Raw genomic sequence first — 16,256 nt, forward strand, 5'->3', positions numbered from 1 at the left:
GGAAAAAAAAAAAAAAGGAGCAATACAATAACAAAGAATAAAAAACAAAATAAAATTAGAAAGATAAAAAATATATTAGGAAAAATAAAAATATAATTGAAACAACTGCAACAAGGTAAAATAAAACCACAACAGAAAAAAGGGCGGCGGCGGAGGGGGGAGGAACAAGCCAAAAGGAGCAGAACAATAACAAAGTATAAAGAATAAAATAAAAGTAGAAAAATAAAAGATTTATTTGAAAAAATAAAAATATAAATGAATCAACAAGGTAAAACAGAACCCCAATCTAAAAAGAAAAGAAAACAAAAAAGCGTTGGCTACGGGGGCAGAGTTTAGGTGGGGGCAGAACTTAGGCAGTGGCATGGTTTAGGCTGGGGCAAGACCTAGGTGGGTGGGGGGTGACATCTGAGCATGGGGCAGGGCATGGACTTAGGACCCACACAGCTGGAAAAGGCCTTGGGGGTGAGGCCTAGCCAGGGTGACATTCAGTTGTAGGGTGGGGCCTCTGCTTAGGACTTGCATGGAAGGGGAGTGGCAGCACCTCCCAAGGAGGGCCTCTGGAGTGTGGGGTTCAGGAGTCAGGAGTAAGGCCTTGGGTGAGGGTGTGTGGGTGGGGTTTAGGCCCAGCGTGTTGGAGGGTGTCTCAGAGGGGGTCTCCAAGTCTAGAGCTGTGGCCCTGGGTGGGGGTGTAGGGGTGGGGCTTGGGCTCTGTGCTGCAGGAGGGAGGCTCCCCGGGCAGAGGATTGGGCCCCAGAGCCCAGCAGGCTCTCTGGTGCCTAAGTGGACAGGGAAAGTGCTGGCTGCGTTCCCTTCCATTCCTCTGTGCCCCCCTCTCCCCCCACGGTCTCCCCCAGGTTCTCCCCCATCACCACTGGACCCCTAACCGTGGGTGGGTTCTGCTGGGTGTAGGAACTCCTCCCCTCCCCCAGCTGCCCCTCAGGGGTGTGGTCCCGTAGATCCAGCCTTTATTTTTGCTCCCCCTTCCCTCCCTCCCACTTCCTCAGGACCCGCACGGCTGGAGGGGGCCTAGGTGGGCAGAAGATCAGGCCCAGATCTCAGCAGGCTCCCGGGGGCCCAGGTGGGCAGGGAAACCTGGCCACTCTCCCTTTTGATCCTCTGCCCTCCCAGTGGTCCCCCAACTTCCCCCTTCGGGTGTGGGATCCCTCCCCCTCCCCCAGCTGCACCTCAGGGGCACCAGTCCTGTCCCGCCTCCACTTCTCCTCCCCCCTCACTTCCCCCCACTTCCCACATCCTACCCGGTCGCTGGAGGTTCCTGCCATCCCCTTAGGCGTCCATGGTCCCCCCCACCCCCCGGTTCCTGTAGGTGCCCTAGTTGTGAGGAGACTCAAATTCTGCGTCCTCCTAGTCTGCCATCTTGACTCCGCCCCTAGATTCTACGTTACTTGTTTATTTGGATTTCCTACCAAAAAGTAAATGCAACAAGAGCAGGCTTCACAGTTTGTTCATTGCTTGTTAAAGAGATAAATGAATTTATACGGAAGTAGATTTGTAACTCTTAATAATTGTCTGCCATTCTACTAATGAGAAAATTATTTTGAATTTTAAGTAAAGATTTTTAATCTGAGGCCAGATAGGTTTGAGGTATCAATACATCCCCTGAAAATACGTGCAAAGCGTTTTGTATTTTTTTCTGTGGAGACACTCCATAGTTTTCATCACTGAAAAAAAAAAAAAAACATGAAAAATCACTGCTCCAGTGGACTCACTCACAGAACAAATAAATTAAGATGTGCTAATGTTTAATATCAGAATTGACTGTGGTGCCCTTATTTGGTCCTTTCACCAGGTGGTCATTTGTCACTTAGTATCGAGGGAAAAGTGAGTCGCAGCGAGGGGCGGGGCTGCCGAGTGGCACTGTCACTCATCCACCTGGTTTCAGTATGTTTGCCTGGTTAAGCTGATTTACACATTATATTGCTTAATTGTAATGAAAATCACCGAAAAAAAAAAGAATGTGTATATATGTATAACTGAATCACTTTGCTGTACGGCAGTAATTAACACATTGTAAATCAACTATACTTCCATTAAATAAATAAATAAATAAAATTTTAAAATAATGAAAATCACCTTCACAGTATGGACTTGCTTTTAAAAATTCCTGTGAAGGGACTTCCCTGGTGGTCCAGTGGCTAAGACTCCATGCTGCCAATGCAGGGGGCGTGGGTTCGATCCCTGGTTGGGGAACTAAGATCCCACATCCCATGCGTGGTGTGGCCAAAAAAAATTCCTGTGAAGCAGCCAGATTGAATATAATATTAACAAAGTACATACGAACAAATGAGGATAAGATAGGGCTGGCACTTCTACTTTTGATATAGGCTCTTCATCAACCACATTGCAAGGTAAAAACAGTGACAGTCTATAATCAGGTCTGAGAATCAGCCAGAAACAATTGAACTTTTCAAGAATGCCACTTTAAAATCTAACTACCTTGAATTAAAATGTCAACTCAGGGGGCTTCCCTGGTGGCGCAGTGGTTGAGTCTGCCTGCCGATGCAGGGGACATGGGTTCGTGCCCTGGTCCGGGAAGATCCCACATGTCACGGAGCGGCTAGGCCCGTGAGCCATGGCCGCTGAGCCTGTGCGTCCGGAACCTGTGCTCCGCAACGGGAGAGGCCACAACAGTGAGAGGCCCGCGTACTGCAAAAAAAAAAAAAAAAAAAGTATAACCTTAAGAAAAAAAAACTGTAAGCATCCAGGAGAAAAGGATGTTTTTATACTGCTAATAAGACAGAAAAAACAAATAATCAGTAAGTACTAATAACTACAAATAATAATTTTTAAACTACCTTTATCTTCATCTTTAAGAAATTTCTATTTTGAAAGTGTTATTATACATATTTTTTAGAAATGTGTGTATATAGTATAAATAAATGTCTGGGGAGTGTACTCAGACATTCTTAATAGGGTGGACAATCAAAAAAGTTTAAAGAGCACTATCCTATGTTGTATTAGAAATGGGTTATGTCAAATATTAATGTATTCCCTTTAGTGTTTTTACAAGGCTATGGTGCTAATTTACTAGGCTTTAAATTCATCTGTGACCTAAACAGTTAGTAGGAAAAGTTAGTAGTGAAATTATATTTGCTCATTCAACAAGCATTTACTGATAACCTATTACGTACTAAACACTGAGGATACAGCTGTGCACAGAAAAGACCAATAAAGGGTTTTACACAGGTGTCTTATTTAACAGTAGAATCTAAAGGAAAATCTTAAATATTAACCAAATAATCTTGTCCATCTTGTTGTCGGCACCTTTGATTTAATCTTTATCTTACCTACTTATCTTTCTAATTGATTTTAAATCGTATTCCAATTTGAAGTGCACTATACCATGTTAATATTAATGGAAATTTCTTCTATTTCCCCTTAGGTTTTGCGTCTGCTTGATGTTGTTGGGTTGCCTGAACTGGTTATTCAGTTGGCTACATCAGCAATAACTGAAGCAGGTGATGACTGGAAAAGTCAGGTAAGGACTAACTGTAATCTAGTCATTGCCCTTGAGGTTTATCGTGGATGTGGTGTTTTAATTTCTATTGTTCTTTTTTTCCCTATGTTTGATACTTAGGCTACTTTAAGGACATGCATTTTCAAACATCATTTGGATTTAGGTCACAATAGCCATGCATATGAAGCCTTAACCCAGATTCCTGATTCCAGCAGGTAATCAATCTCACAGTCTTATTTAGAGGAGGCAATTTACCAGCCCTGTGTAATCCACTAAGAAAATTTACCCTCGTATCACTTTCCTTCCTTCTAGACAGTTAGATTGTTTACGGCAGCTGGTGGTAGTTCTTTGTGAACGCTCCCAGCTACAGGATCTTGTAGAGTTTCCCTATGTGAATCTGCATAATGAGGTAATTTTATTTATCCACTGATGACTGGACACAGCTGTGGTGGTTGTTATGCTGGCTACTAACTTTGATATCTGATCGCCTCCTTTAGGTTGTGGGAATAATTGAATCACGTGCGAGAGCTGTGGACCTTATGACTCACAACTACTATGAGCTTCTGTATGCCTTTCACATCTATCGTCACAATTACCGGAAGGGTGAGCAGTTGAAGCGTACAGTCTTTGTGGAGGCAACCTTATCAGTTGTATCGTGTTTTACAAAAAATATTATGTTTGACTTAGTAATTTTTACCTTATTTTTACCATTGGACAAGTGTTCTCTACAGACATTTGGGGAACTTATGTTTAAGTTCAAGGTTAGCTTCACCTTTTTGTGGATTACCTGTAAGCCCTAAAGATAGGCACTTCTCTTGAATTCCCTGGTGGTCTACTGGTTAGGACTCCCCGCTTTCCCTGCCGAGGGCGCAGTTTCAATCCCTAAGATCCCCACGAGCCACTCAGTGCGGCCAAAAAAAAAAAAAGACACTTCTCCCATCCTAGAACATTCTTGAGGCATTTCTAGTTAGATCACACTGTGTGTATCTTCCATCTAATTTTATTTTTTACTGTTATTATTTTATATATATATATATATGTTTTGTGTTTTTTTTGGCTGCATTGGGTCTTCATTGCTGCCCACGGGCTTTCTCTAGGTGTGGTGAGCAGGGGCTACTCTTCATTGTGGTGTTCAGGCTTGTCACTGCGGTGGCTTCTCTTGTTGCAGAACATGGGCTCTAGGCGTGCAGGCTTCATTAGTTGTGGTGCACGGGCTCAGTAGTTGTGGCTCGAAGGCTCTAGAGTGCAGGCTCAGTAGTTGTGGTGCACTGGCTTAGTTGCTCTGCAGCATGTGGGATCTTCCCCGACCAGAGCTCGAACCCGTGTCCCCTGCATTGGCAGGCGGATTCTTAACCACTGGGCCACCAGGGAAGTCCATTCCATCTAATTTTAAAAGAAATGTTATTTCACTAAAGGCACTTTGAATCCTTGTGGCTGGTTTTAAGTTCCTGTACCATTTTGTTATTGGCCTTTCTTTTCTCTTATTTTTGCTGATCCTTTTGAGAGTAAGTTGTGGACATCATGTCTCAGTACATAAATACTTGCATCTCAAGGACATTTCCTTATATAACCTCAATACAATTATCAAATTGAGAACATGTAACTAATTTTGTGAATTAAATGTAAATGTGGTGCTCTTATCTGATGTGCTATTCATATTTAAATATTGCCAAACATAATGGGTTTTTTTTTAAATTTATTTATTTTTGGCTGTGTTGGGTCCTCGTTGCTGTGCACAGGCATTTTTTAGCTGTGACGAGCAGGGGCTACTCTTTGTTGCCGAGTGTGGGCCTCTCATTGTGGTGGCTTCTCTTGCTGCAGAGCACAGACTCTAGACGTGCGGGGCTCAGTAGTTGTGGCTCGCAGTCTTCAGAGTGCAGGCTCAGTAGTTGTGGTGCATGGGCTTAGTTGCTCCACGGCATATGGAACCTTCCCGGGGCAGGGCCCGACCCCGTATCCCCTGCATTGGCAGGCGGATCCTTAACCACCGCACCACCAGGGAAGACCAATGATTTTTTTTAATAGTACATTTCTCCCATACTGTCCTCACCCACTGATCTAGGATCACATCTTGCATTTAATTGTCCTGTTTAGTCCTTTAATCTGGAGCATTCTTTTAGCTTTACTTTGCCTTTGATGACATTGATATATTTGAAGAAGAAAGGCCAGTGATTTTTGTAGAATGTTTCTAAATTTGGATTTGTATGATGACAGTGAAGTCGTTATCAGGTCAGCTAAAATAAAGGGATTACATATCTGTTTTAAGATCATATTTTACAAGATAACCATTGTGGTTACCCTTTGGAACCTCTAACATTTTTATACCATTTTCACTCAGAATTTTTTATTAGGTTTCTTACTCATTTTCATTGGAAAGAATGGATGGAAGTAATTCATAGGCATGTTCTTAATATTCCTAATGGTAAAATATGTTTGCATATTCTTTTTCTTTTTTTTAAATAAATTTATTTATTTATTTTTGGCTGCGTTGGGTCTTCATTGCTGTGCAGGCTTTCTCTAGTTGCGGCGAGCAGGGGCTACTCTTCATTGCAATGCGTGGGCTTCTCATTGCAGTGGCTTCTCTTATGGCGGAGCTCGGGCTCTAGGCGCATGGGCTTCAGTAGTTGTGTCACGCAGGCTCAGTAGTTGTGGCTCATGGAATACGTTGCTCTTTGTCATGTGGATCTTCCCGGACCAGGGCTCAAACACGTGTCCCCTGCATTGGCAGTTAGATTCTTAACCACTGCGCCACCAGGGAAGTCCTGCATATTCTTTGAATAATACAAGAAAGGAAAAATAGATGATTCAAGATCTATTACTGCTTTCACAATGACAACATCTATTACATCAACCTGATTAAGACCAGTTTAGCTAGATTAACGTTCAGGTCTTTCTGGAGCAAGGCTGTTTTTCTGACAAACTGTCTTACATATTGCAGGCACTCAAAAATATTTGTTGAGATGAAAAATAGTTTGATTTGATTTGGAAACTGACAGGGAATTTTAAAATCTGTTCAGTTTCTGGAGTCCCATGCTGTCTCAGAACAGTGTTTTTTCAATATTTCATTCAACCTGTGTAACTAAAGCATTATAAAAATAAGATTCTGGGACTTCCCTGGTGGAGCAGTGGTTAAGAATCCACCCACCAATGCAGGGGATATAGGTTCAAGCCCTGGTCTGGGAAGATTCCACATGCCGCGGAGCGGCTAAGCCCATGCACCACAACTACTGAGCCTGCACTCTAGAGCCCGTGAGCCACAACTACTGAGCCCACGTGCCACAACTACTGAAGCCGGCACGCCTAGAGCCTGTGCTCCACAACAAGAGAAGCCACTGCAGTGAGAAGCCCACGTACTGCAACGAAGTATAGGCCCTGCTCGCCGCAACTAGAGAAAGCCCGCACGCAGCAACAAAGACCAAACGCAGACAAAAATAAAAATAAATAAATTTATTTTTTTAAAAAAATAAATAAATAAAAGTGTGATCTTGGGGGACTTCCCTGGTGGTCCAGTGGTTAAGACTCCACACTTCCAATGCAGTGGATGCAGGTTCAGTCCCTGGTCGGAGAACTAAGATTCCACATGCCACATGGCACAGCCAAAAAAAAAAAAAGAGTATGATTTGGACAGAACACCCAAATCCTGGGTGGGGAATAGGTGACAATATGGCTGAGACTAGTTCTCTGTACTGTCTGGGAATGTAGTATCTAAACATCAAAAGTAACATTTTAGATGTTTAGGGGATTTTTTTTTTTTTTTTTTGGTGGTGGTGGTGGTGAAGTACATATACATAAACTTTACTATCTTAACCATTTTTAAGTATTTAGTAGTGCTAAGTACCTTCACATTACTGCATAACCAATCTCCAGAATTCTTTTCATCTTGCAAAATGGAAACTATACTCCTTAAACAACAACTTCCTATTTCCTCCTCCCCCATCCCCTGGCAACCACCATTCTATTCTCTGTCTATAAATTTGGCTACCAGAATCATATAGTATTTGACTTTTGTGACAGACTTATTTCACTTAGCATAAAGTCTTTAGGGCTCATCCATGTTGCAGCAAGTGTCAGAATTTATAATATTCCATTGTATGGATATATCACATTTTTCTGGAAACTTGGATGTTTCCATCTTTTGCCTGTTGTGAATAATACTGCTAGGAACAAGGATGTACAAATAATCCTTCAAGACTCTGCTTTCAGTTTTGTTTTTTTTGGGGGGGTATATACCCAAAAGTGGAATTGATTAATTATAAGGTAATTCTATTTTTAATTTTTTGAAGAATTGCCGTACTGTTTTCCATAGTGGCTATACCAGTTTACATTTCCTGCAGCACTACACAAGGGTTCCAATTTTTCCACATTCTCACCAGCACATGATTTTTTGTGGTTTTAAGTTAAACTCAATTTTGTTTTAAATGTTAGTGTTTGATAAGTGTAACAAACTCTCTGTGTGTCTCTAAAGAGATACATTTTTGAAATTGTAATATCTATTATTGCCTCATAGCTGGCACAGTGATGTATGAGTACGGAATGCGTCTTGGCAGAGAGGTTCGAACTCTCCGGGGACTTGAGAAGCAAGGCAACTGTTATCTGGCTGCTATTAATTGTTTGCGCCTTATTCGCCCAGAATACGCGTGGATTGTTCAGCCAGCATCTGGTGCAGTGGTATGAAAACTTTCCATCTTGGAATTTTGGGGATCATTTAATTTATTTGGTTTGGTCCTTTGAAAACTATTACCTCATTTTGCTTCATTTCATTTAAAATTTCCACTGGGATATTTGTGGACTTAATATATTTTTGTAGCAATTCATTTGTTATACGTTACTACCCCTTTAGTTTCCAAGTTCAGAATTATTGTCGGAATAAGTATTACAGAGTGGTTTTGGAGTTAGACAACCTAACTTCGGGCAAATTACTTAATCTTTTACTGTCCAGTTAGCCTCTTGGATAAAATAGGGATGATGATAATAATGTCTACCTTATAGGATTGTTTGGGTATTAAATGAGATAATTCATGTAGAGTGCTTAGAACAGTGACAGTGCCTGGCCTGCAGAAAGTGCTCAGTAAATGGTAGCTGCTTTTATTTCATTCATTTTTGTTAATTTAATCTATTGTTACTATTTTAGGGGAGGTGAACCGTGAGGTGTTTTTTTTGGTCATGCTGATGGGGTCATATACTCCCAGCTACTTGTATGGTATAGTTCCTGAATGTACTATGCTTTTTCCCAGGGTTATGGGTAGAGAATGTAACTCTGAAACCAAGGAAAGTCAAGTGGTTTATATGGAGATCAAATCTGTGTCCTTGGACTCAGTAACATATTTTAGCTAGTGAGCCAAGTTGGCAAACAACTCCATTTCTTTGTCTAGTAGTTACAGAACTTTTGTGAGAAGAGCTGTGCTAGTTGAAATAAACATAATTTACATTGAGAGAATTTAAGCCTGAAAGCTCTGGATCATAGTTAATGAAAAAATAAAAGGGTATATATTAATAATGAGGGGCTTCCCTGGTGGCGCAGTGGTTAAGACTCCGCCTGCCAGTGCAGGGGACACGGGTTCGAGCCCTGGTCTGGGAAGATCCCACGTGCCACGGAGCAACTAGGCCCGTGAGCCACAACTACTGAGCCTGCGTGTCTGGAGCCTGTGCTCCGCAGCAAGAGAGGCCGCGATAGTGAGAGGCCCGCGCACCGCGCTGAAGAGTGGCCCCCGCTTGCCGCAACTAGAGAAAGCCCTCGCACAGAAACGAAGACCCAACACAGCAAAAATAAATAAATTAATTAATAAACTCCTACCCCCAGCATCTAAAAATAATAATAAAAAAATAGAAGTTCCCACACACACAAAAAAATGATATGAAAATAAAATACTCATTTTTCAGGGACTTCCCCAGCGGTCCAGTGGTTAAGACTCTGTACTTCCACCACAGGGGCACGAGTTCAATCCCTGGTCAGGGAACTAAGATCCCACATGCCACATGATGCAGCCAAAAAATAAAATTAATTTTTTTAAAAAACCCTAATTTTTCACAGTTATATCTATTGTTTTGTCTTTTCAGTATGATCGCCCTGGAGCATCCCCTAAGAGGAATCATGATGGAGAATGCACAGCTGCCCCAAGTGAGTCAGGGATCTCATGCTGATTCTTTGCTGAAGAGCAATTATATTGTTATAGTAGTATTATTTATATTTATTTTTTGGATAGTAGTTGTAATACTATGTATAATTATATTGTAGTATATTGTATATGTATGGTAGTTATATTATTAAAATATTGTAAAGTTCCTTCTTGGTAGTTTATTTTCAGTATTGTGCTAAAGATTGTCTGGTAGCTCTTTGAAAACTTTGTATGCCTGTATGGGAAATGAAAATGCTTAAAAAAGAGAGAGAGAGAGAGAGAGAGAGAGAGAGAGAGAGAGAGAGAGTGTGTGTGTGTGTGTGTGTGTTGTGTGCACGCATTTGTTGTTTGTTGTTTTTAAATCAGCTCAGTACCAAAGGTTTTTTTATCAGGCTCCTTTGGTATTACCATGGAGGCATGATTTCCTTCCTCAAAGAGCCTGGGCTCTAGAGTTGGGCACAGTTGGTTTTAATCCTGCCTCTCACTTTGGGCATGCTCCTTTCTTACTGATAAAGATAGCAGTGTTTCACAGTTGTAAGAGTTAATTGAAATTATTTGTGAAAGGCCTTGCAAGCGCCTCCTCATCTGCAGCTGTTGTCATTAGAGTCCTTTGATTTGACTCAGCTGTGGTGTGAGACTGGGATGTTGCTTTATTTTTCAAGTTAGCTTTTATTGAACCCCTTGTTTTCTCCCCACCTTCATGAAATTAAAGCTGAATGTTACTTAATTTTTAGTGGATATTGACAGGTTGAGTTAGTCTAATAGGCACTTCCTTTGTACTTTGGGAATTGAAAATGTTTTTCTTTGGCTTATAGCAACTAGACAAATTGAAATCCTGGAACTAGAAGATCTGGAGAAAGAGTGTTCCTTGGCTCGCATTCGCCTCACTCTAGCTCAGCATGATCCCTCAGCAGTCACGGTTGCAGGTAGGCATTCAGCACCAACAGCATATTTTAGGGCCGGGCAGTGGACATAGTATACTAGATGGGTATTAAAGCATGTCGTTGTTATTCTGAGGTATTCATCAAGGAAGCAGTCTTTGGGTTCAGTTCATTTCCATATGCCATTGGGTGCACTAAATAGCTCTTTTCCATTTCCGCAGGAAGTTCGTCAGCAGAGGAGATGGTCACTCTCTTGGTTCAGGCTGGCCTCTTTGACACTGCCATATCACTCTGCCAGACTTTTAAGCTTCCCTTAATGCCAGTCTTTGAGGGACTTGCTTTCAAGTATGTATGAAATGGTCTTTCTGTAATCTTAATTTTCTAATGCAAAAATACTCTACTGTTGCTTAGTGTGAAGCAGTAGTCACACGAGCCATACCCTATACCTTATAGGTATAGGATACCTATATCCTATACCTTATAGGTATCCTATAAGCCTGCTTTAAAGAACAGTTTTTGTGTAATACACACAATGATTTTTTTCTTTTTTTTATCTTGATTTATAGCTTCTTTTGAGAAATCAGATCTGGCATTCCTGAGCCCACATGGCCACATGACAGTAGATAACCTGGGTTAAGTAGTGGTGTACATTTAGATAAGGCCTATGTTCTCTTCAATCCTTTAGGACATCTAGTGGCCCCTGCAAACATTGTTAAAAAGTACTTCTTATTGAAGTTACATTATACCTAAATATTAGTCAAGTTGTTTGTGAGTTAGAAATAAACCATCAGATTTTTTTTTTTTTTTTTTTCTGGCTGCGTTGGGTTTTCTTTGCTGCACACGGGCTTTCTCTCTAGTTGCAGCGAGCAGGGGCTACTCTTTGTTGCAGTGAGCGGGCTTCTCATTGCGGTAACTTCTCTTGTTGCAGAGCATGGGCTCTAGGCGCATGGGTTTCAGTAGTTGTGGCACGTAGGCTCAGTAGTTGTGGCTTCCAGGCTCTAGAGCGCAGGCTCAGTAGTTGTGGCGCATGGGCTTAGTTGCTCCGCGGCATGTGGGATCTTCCCGGACCAGGGCTCGAACCCATGTCCCCTGCATTGGCAGGCAGATTCTTAACCACTGCGCCACCAGGGAAGCCCACCATCAGAATTTTTCATCATCAATTTTCTCTTGTAAGTAAATAATCTCAACACTTATTAATGGCCTCGTGGGTCATCCAGTTGTGTGGCTGTGAGGAGAGGGAAGGGCCAGTACCCAGGGTGAATTTAGTAATAGACTAGAGCTAAAGTTGTCCTCTCGTCTCCAGTTTCAGTAGCAAAATAATGTGGTGCTTTTCAGCAAATTAATTTACTCTGTGTGGAACCATTTTCATTGCAGATGCATCAAATTGCAGTTTGGAGGAGAGGCAGCCCAAGCAGAAGCCTGGGCCTGGCTAGCAGCCAATCAGCTCTCATCAGTCATCACCACTAAGGAGTCTAGGTACAGCCCTAGTCCACATCCAACCCTGCAAGGGCTCACCCTCCATATCCTTCCCCAGTGTCTACCTGAATGCACTTCAGTGTCTTCAGAATCCTTCTCTAACAACCCTAACCCTCAGTAAACTTCCCTTTCCTGAATTGCATTTCTAATTTGTATTATGCAGCTTAGCACTCGAGAATTATAGCATTTTACAGTCTTGAGGTCCTCTGACATTATTTTTCAAACCCTAAATTAACACCAGAATTACTATCAAAATACAGATTACAAGATATCACCCTAATCTTCTAAATCAGAACTACTGCATGATTCTAATGCGTGATCAGGTTTGGAAATAGTGGTCTGAGCCAATTTCCTTGTTTTAGAAATCTGGAACAAACAAGTAAAGTGAATTGTTTAGTTGAGTTAATATGTGGTTATTGGGAAATACAAGAATCCAAGTCATCTAGTTTCTAGTACCACCCGTAAGTCACACTGGCCCTAATAATGTTAGTTGTCATTTAGCTGTATTATCAATTCTGTTGTGAGTGTCTAAAGATTTTTTCCATGTAAATACATGTTTTGAATGGTACTATAATTATCTATTAAGAATCTGGAATTCATAAGTCCTTTCTCCTTTTATCAAGTGCTACAGATGAAGCATGGAGGCTATTATCAACTTACCTGGAAAAGTACAAAGTCCAGAATAACTTATATCACCACTGTGTAATCAACAAGCTCTTGTCTCATGGAGTGCCTCTGCCTAACTGGCTTATAAACAGTTATAAGGTAAGTGGTATCTTAACTTGTAGAGAGTAAGAATCTGGTCTTTATCGTCCTGAATAACTTCATGAGATGATTAAAAAGGAAAAGATAGAGTGACAATTTATGGAAATATACCGACTTATATACTTACAGCTTCTCAGTCTTAGCTAAAAACAGTTTACTTCAGTCCTGTGAAGTACTGGGTGTTTAGATTTAAAGTTCTCCCTGTTGGTGATTAAGTTAATGCATGCTTGTGTGCTCACTGAACAATGAGTATGTATTTAGAACAATGAGTATATATGGAACACAGCATTCACTATTCATTACTAAAAAAATTCACAGGAGTGAGTGGAATTCTTTTCAAATTCTACAACAGTGTTTCTTTCAGTTTCTGTCAAAATTGGGTCCTTGGGCCACCTGCATTAAATTATTTTGATGGTGGGCTTCTTCAAAATATAGATTCCTGGGCTCCATCCCAGACTTACAGAATCAAATTACCTTGGAGTTGGGATCCAGGATCTATATTTTAACAAGGTCATGATTTGATTTGATGCATGCTAAGTTTGAGAACTACTGTACCTGAAATACATTGGGCACAATAGGAAAAGAGAATATAAAGCTTAAGGTCAAGAAAGTTAACCTGTTTTTTTAAGTTAGAAAGTAGAGAAGGCAGCTAAGATGGTAAAAGTTAAGATTGTGATCAAATCAGAATATAGAAAGCATAATTGACATAATTAGGATAGGCCTTCCAAACTGAGGCTGTATCACTTTTCTCTCACCCTGAGTTAAATAGAAATGTAATTCAAGCATTTAAAGTTGGTGATTCTTTTAACTTCTTTCTCATTTGTCATTCATATGTTTCTGAGAGTTAATGTGACTATGTTATCTCTGGTATTCAGCATTTCTGGGAAGGTTCGTTGACTTACTACTGTGGAAACGAAGTAGGAAAGAATTAAAATGTGTCTTAGATCACAGAACAGGTGAGGAAGGCCACTTAACAGAAGGGGCCTCACAGTGTGCCCAGAGGTAACTGGGCTCTTGGGAATCTGACCCTCATCCCAAGATAAGTAAACCAAGGTGTTCGTTTATTTGTAATGAAAAGTATAAATGCCAGGGAATCAGACACTCAGCATCCTTTGGTCCATGCCCAGGTAAGATGGAAATTGGTAAATGTTCTTAATCACTAACTTTTTACAGAAGGTTGACGCTGCTGAGTTGCTCCGTCTCTACTTAAACTATGACCTTTTGGAAGAAGCTGTGGATTTGGTTTCAGAATACGTGGATGCTGTATTGGGAAAAGGACATCAGTACTTTGGAATTGAGGTGGGCTTGTATCCGCATTTCCTTTTAATTCTGTATTATCACACTTTCCTTTTCCAAAGTTTTTTCAGATAATTTACATCTAAATTTCAGACTGGAAATAGTGTCGTTCATTGACAATTTAGAGAAGAGCTTTGTTGGTGTGTTTATCCCTAATCAGCCTTAGCCCTACTTTAAGATTAAAGATGATATGAATTTAAAAATACATTTGATTTAACTAAGAAAAGGACCAGTTCCCCAGTTGAAAAGAGATGGGGGGGTTCCAGTCATGTACCGTGTGCACACGTGTGTGTGTGCACATGCATGCCTACACACACAATTTCTTGTTGTGAAAACAAGTAAAGCATTTCATGTTATCGAATCCTGTGGAAGTAGCTACCCAGAGGAAATGGTCCACTTCTCAGATTTTCTTCAAATAATAGGTATTTTTCTTTTCAGTTTCCACTGTCTGCAACGGCTCCAATGGTGTGGCTCCCATACTCTTCCATTGATCAGCTTCTGCAGGCTCTGGGAGAGAACAGTGCCAACAGTCACAACATTGCAGTGAGTAAATCCTCTCCTGGGGCATTTTATATAAGCCCTTGCACTAGCAGTTACACCTTAAAGCTTGCTTTTCTGGTTCTCAAGGATTAAGGAAAGGGCAAAAGCCATTTATTGCCCTTCACATGCTGCCAAATCCCTTTATGAGATGATTAGTTAAATCAGATATAACCTCTCTGGTTCTGGGAAGAGAGCTAATAAAGCTTTTATTAAAAATAACTGGTATGATTTGCATATTTAGAAATTCGTTAGGGAAACAGGGTTGGAGTATTGTATATAGCAGAAAAGTCCAGTTATATCAGTGGAGTCACAGAGCAGACTCCTGTACTGAATGGTGGTTAAATGAAGCACAATGGCTAACAACTTTATTAGGAGAAATCTGGTTGCTGAAGTCAAAATGATTGATAACTTTAGTCTTTTTCAGTCCTTGACCTATTCTCCAATGATTCCTTTCTTTTCTCCTACAGCTGTCCCAGAAAATACTTGACAAATTGGAGGACTACCAGCAAAAAGTTGATAAGGCAACACGGGATTTATTATATCGTCGGAACTTGTGATCTGGATGGTTGCCCAGCCTTTGTAACTGCTTGGTGCCTCTTAGGGCTTAAGACTTTACCCAACAGGGAACCTGTACTCCAGACCGGTTTTTATACCTGTAAATGATGTCTGCAACAGTCAGGTCTGCATTCTGCACAAGAAAGAAGGGCAGATGAGTCACAGGACCTGTGCTTGCTGGTGGTGCTAACACACAGTTTCTGGTTTTCAACCTTGGTCTCGGACAGCTGCTTTTGTATATGATTCACAAGCTTTTTTAGAGTTTATATTTTTTTAAATTACCGAAGACATTCTTTATCTGCAAATTAAAACCCACCTACACTTTCCAAAACAGCTGATGGTTGTTGGTTCGTTGTAGCTGACCACCAAAAGCAGTCACTGCAAATCCTTTCATTCTTCCCTATCACTTTTTATATTTCAATGTAATTATTTTGGTCCAGAACTGACATGTATTTTCTGTATTGCAAACAGAGGCTAATGATTTTGCATACCCTTTTCATTATTTATTGTGGAGTTTTCTTATGATCTTCAATAAAGTATTAAGTAATTTGCCTAGATTAAGCCTAACGTGATGACCAGCTGTTAAGGAAGATATCTTTTTTTAAAATTATTTTTAAAGGAAGATATCTTGAATCTGGTTCTGAGGCTAAAGTGGAATAAACACTTAGCTAAGAAAATATTGAAAATTTATCATCTGTAAAAGTAATAGATTTTCAAAGTAAATTCCATTAACCTCTATGATTTATGATAATCAAGCCGGACTTGATCATACAGGCAGTCTAGTAACGTATTGGACCAAAATATAAACTTTCCTATTCAGATTCAGAGGCATTCATGGCCACAAACTTGGGGGGACGTGAAAAAATAAACTCTTGAATTTTATTCTGTATATTAAAATTTATCTTTTAAGGAAACCATCTGTATAGTACTTGCTTGTATGCCCTTTGATCTTTCTTGAGTTTTTCATAAGCATTTAATTTTTATGTCAATACCATATTTACATTATATATTTTAAATAACAGTGTGAGTTTCCCTGTGGTACTATTATTGGTAGATATTACGATATGTGACTTTTTTCACATTATCTCTGCCATGATAAATGCGAAGTGTTTGATGCAATTAGGGGCTGCAAGAGGTCTTGCCTTTCCAGCT

At 40.5% G+C, this 16,256-nt stretch overlaps 1 protein-coding gene across 2 annotated transcripts in view; it reads left to right on the forward strand.

Annotated features, from left to right (window-relative positions):
• The window catches only part of NUP160 (nucleoporin 160), a 52,971-nt gene extending 36,953 nt beyond the window's left edge, over positions 1-16,018 (forward strand). For both annotated transcript variants that reach the window (XM_060104157.1, XM_060104158.1), the window contains 13 exons: positions 3,401-3,496; positions 3,596-3,690; positions 3,788-3,884; positions 3,973-4,078; positions 7,983-8,143; positions 9,533-9,593; positions 10,407-10,517; positions 10,694-10,817; positions 11,847-11,948; positions 12,572-12,713; positions 13,887-14,012; positions 14,448-14,552; positions 15,017-16,018. In XM_060104157.1, the coding sequence (XP_059960140.1) occupies positions 3,401-3,496; positions 3,596-3,690; positions 3,788-3,884; positions 3,973-4,078; positions 7,983-8,143; positions 9,533-9,593; positions 10,407-10,517; positions 10,694-10,817; positions 11,847-11,948; positions 12,572-12,713; positions 13,887-14,012; positions 14,448-14,552; positions 15,017-15,106 (1,416 nt within the window). In that variant the 3' untranslated portion in view covers positions 15,107-16,018. The remainder of the gene's footprint in view (positions 1-3,400; positions 3,497-3,595; positions 3,691-3,787; positions 3,885-3,972; positions 4,079-7,982; positions 8,144-9,532; positions 9,594-10,406; positions 10,518-10,693; positions 10,818-11,846; positions 11,949-12,571; positions 12,714-13,886; positions 14,013-14,447; positions 14,553-15,016) is intronic.
• Positions 16,019-16,256: the final 238 nt, after the last annotated feature.

The sequence above is a fragment of the Mesoplodon densirostris genome, chromosome 7, assembly GCF_025265405.1.
Source record: "Mesoplodon densirostris isolate mMesDen1 chromosome 7, mMesDen1 primary haplotype, whole genome shotgun sequence".
NCBI lineage: Eukaryota > Metazoa > Chordata > Mammalia > Artiodactyla > Ziphiidae > Mesoplodon > Mesoplodon densirostris.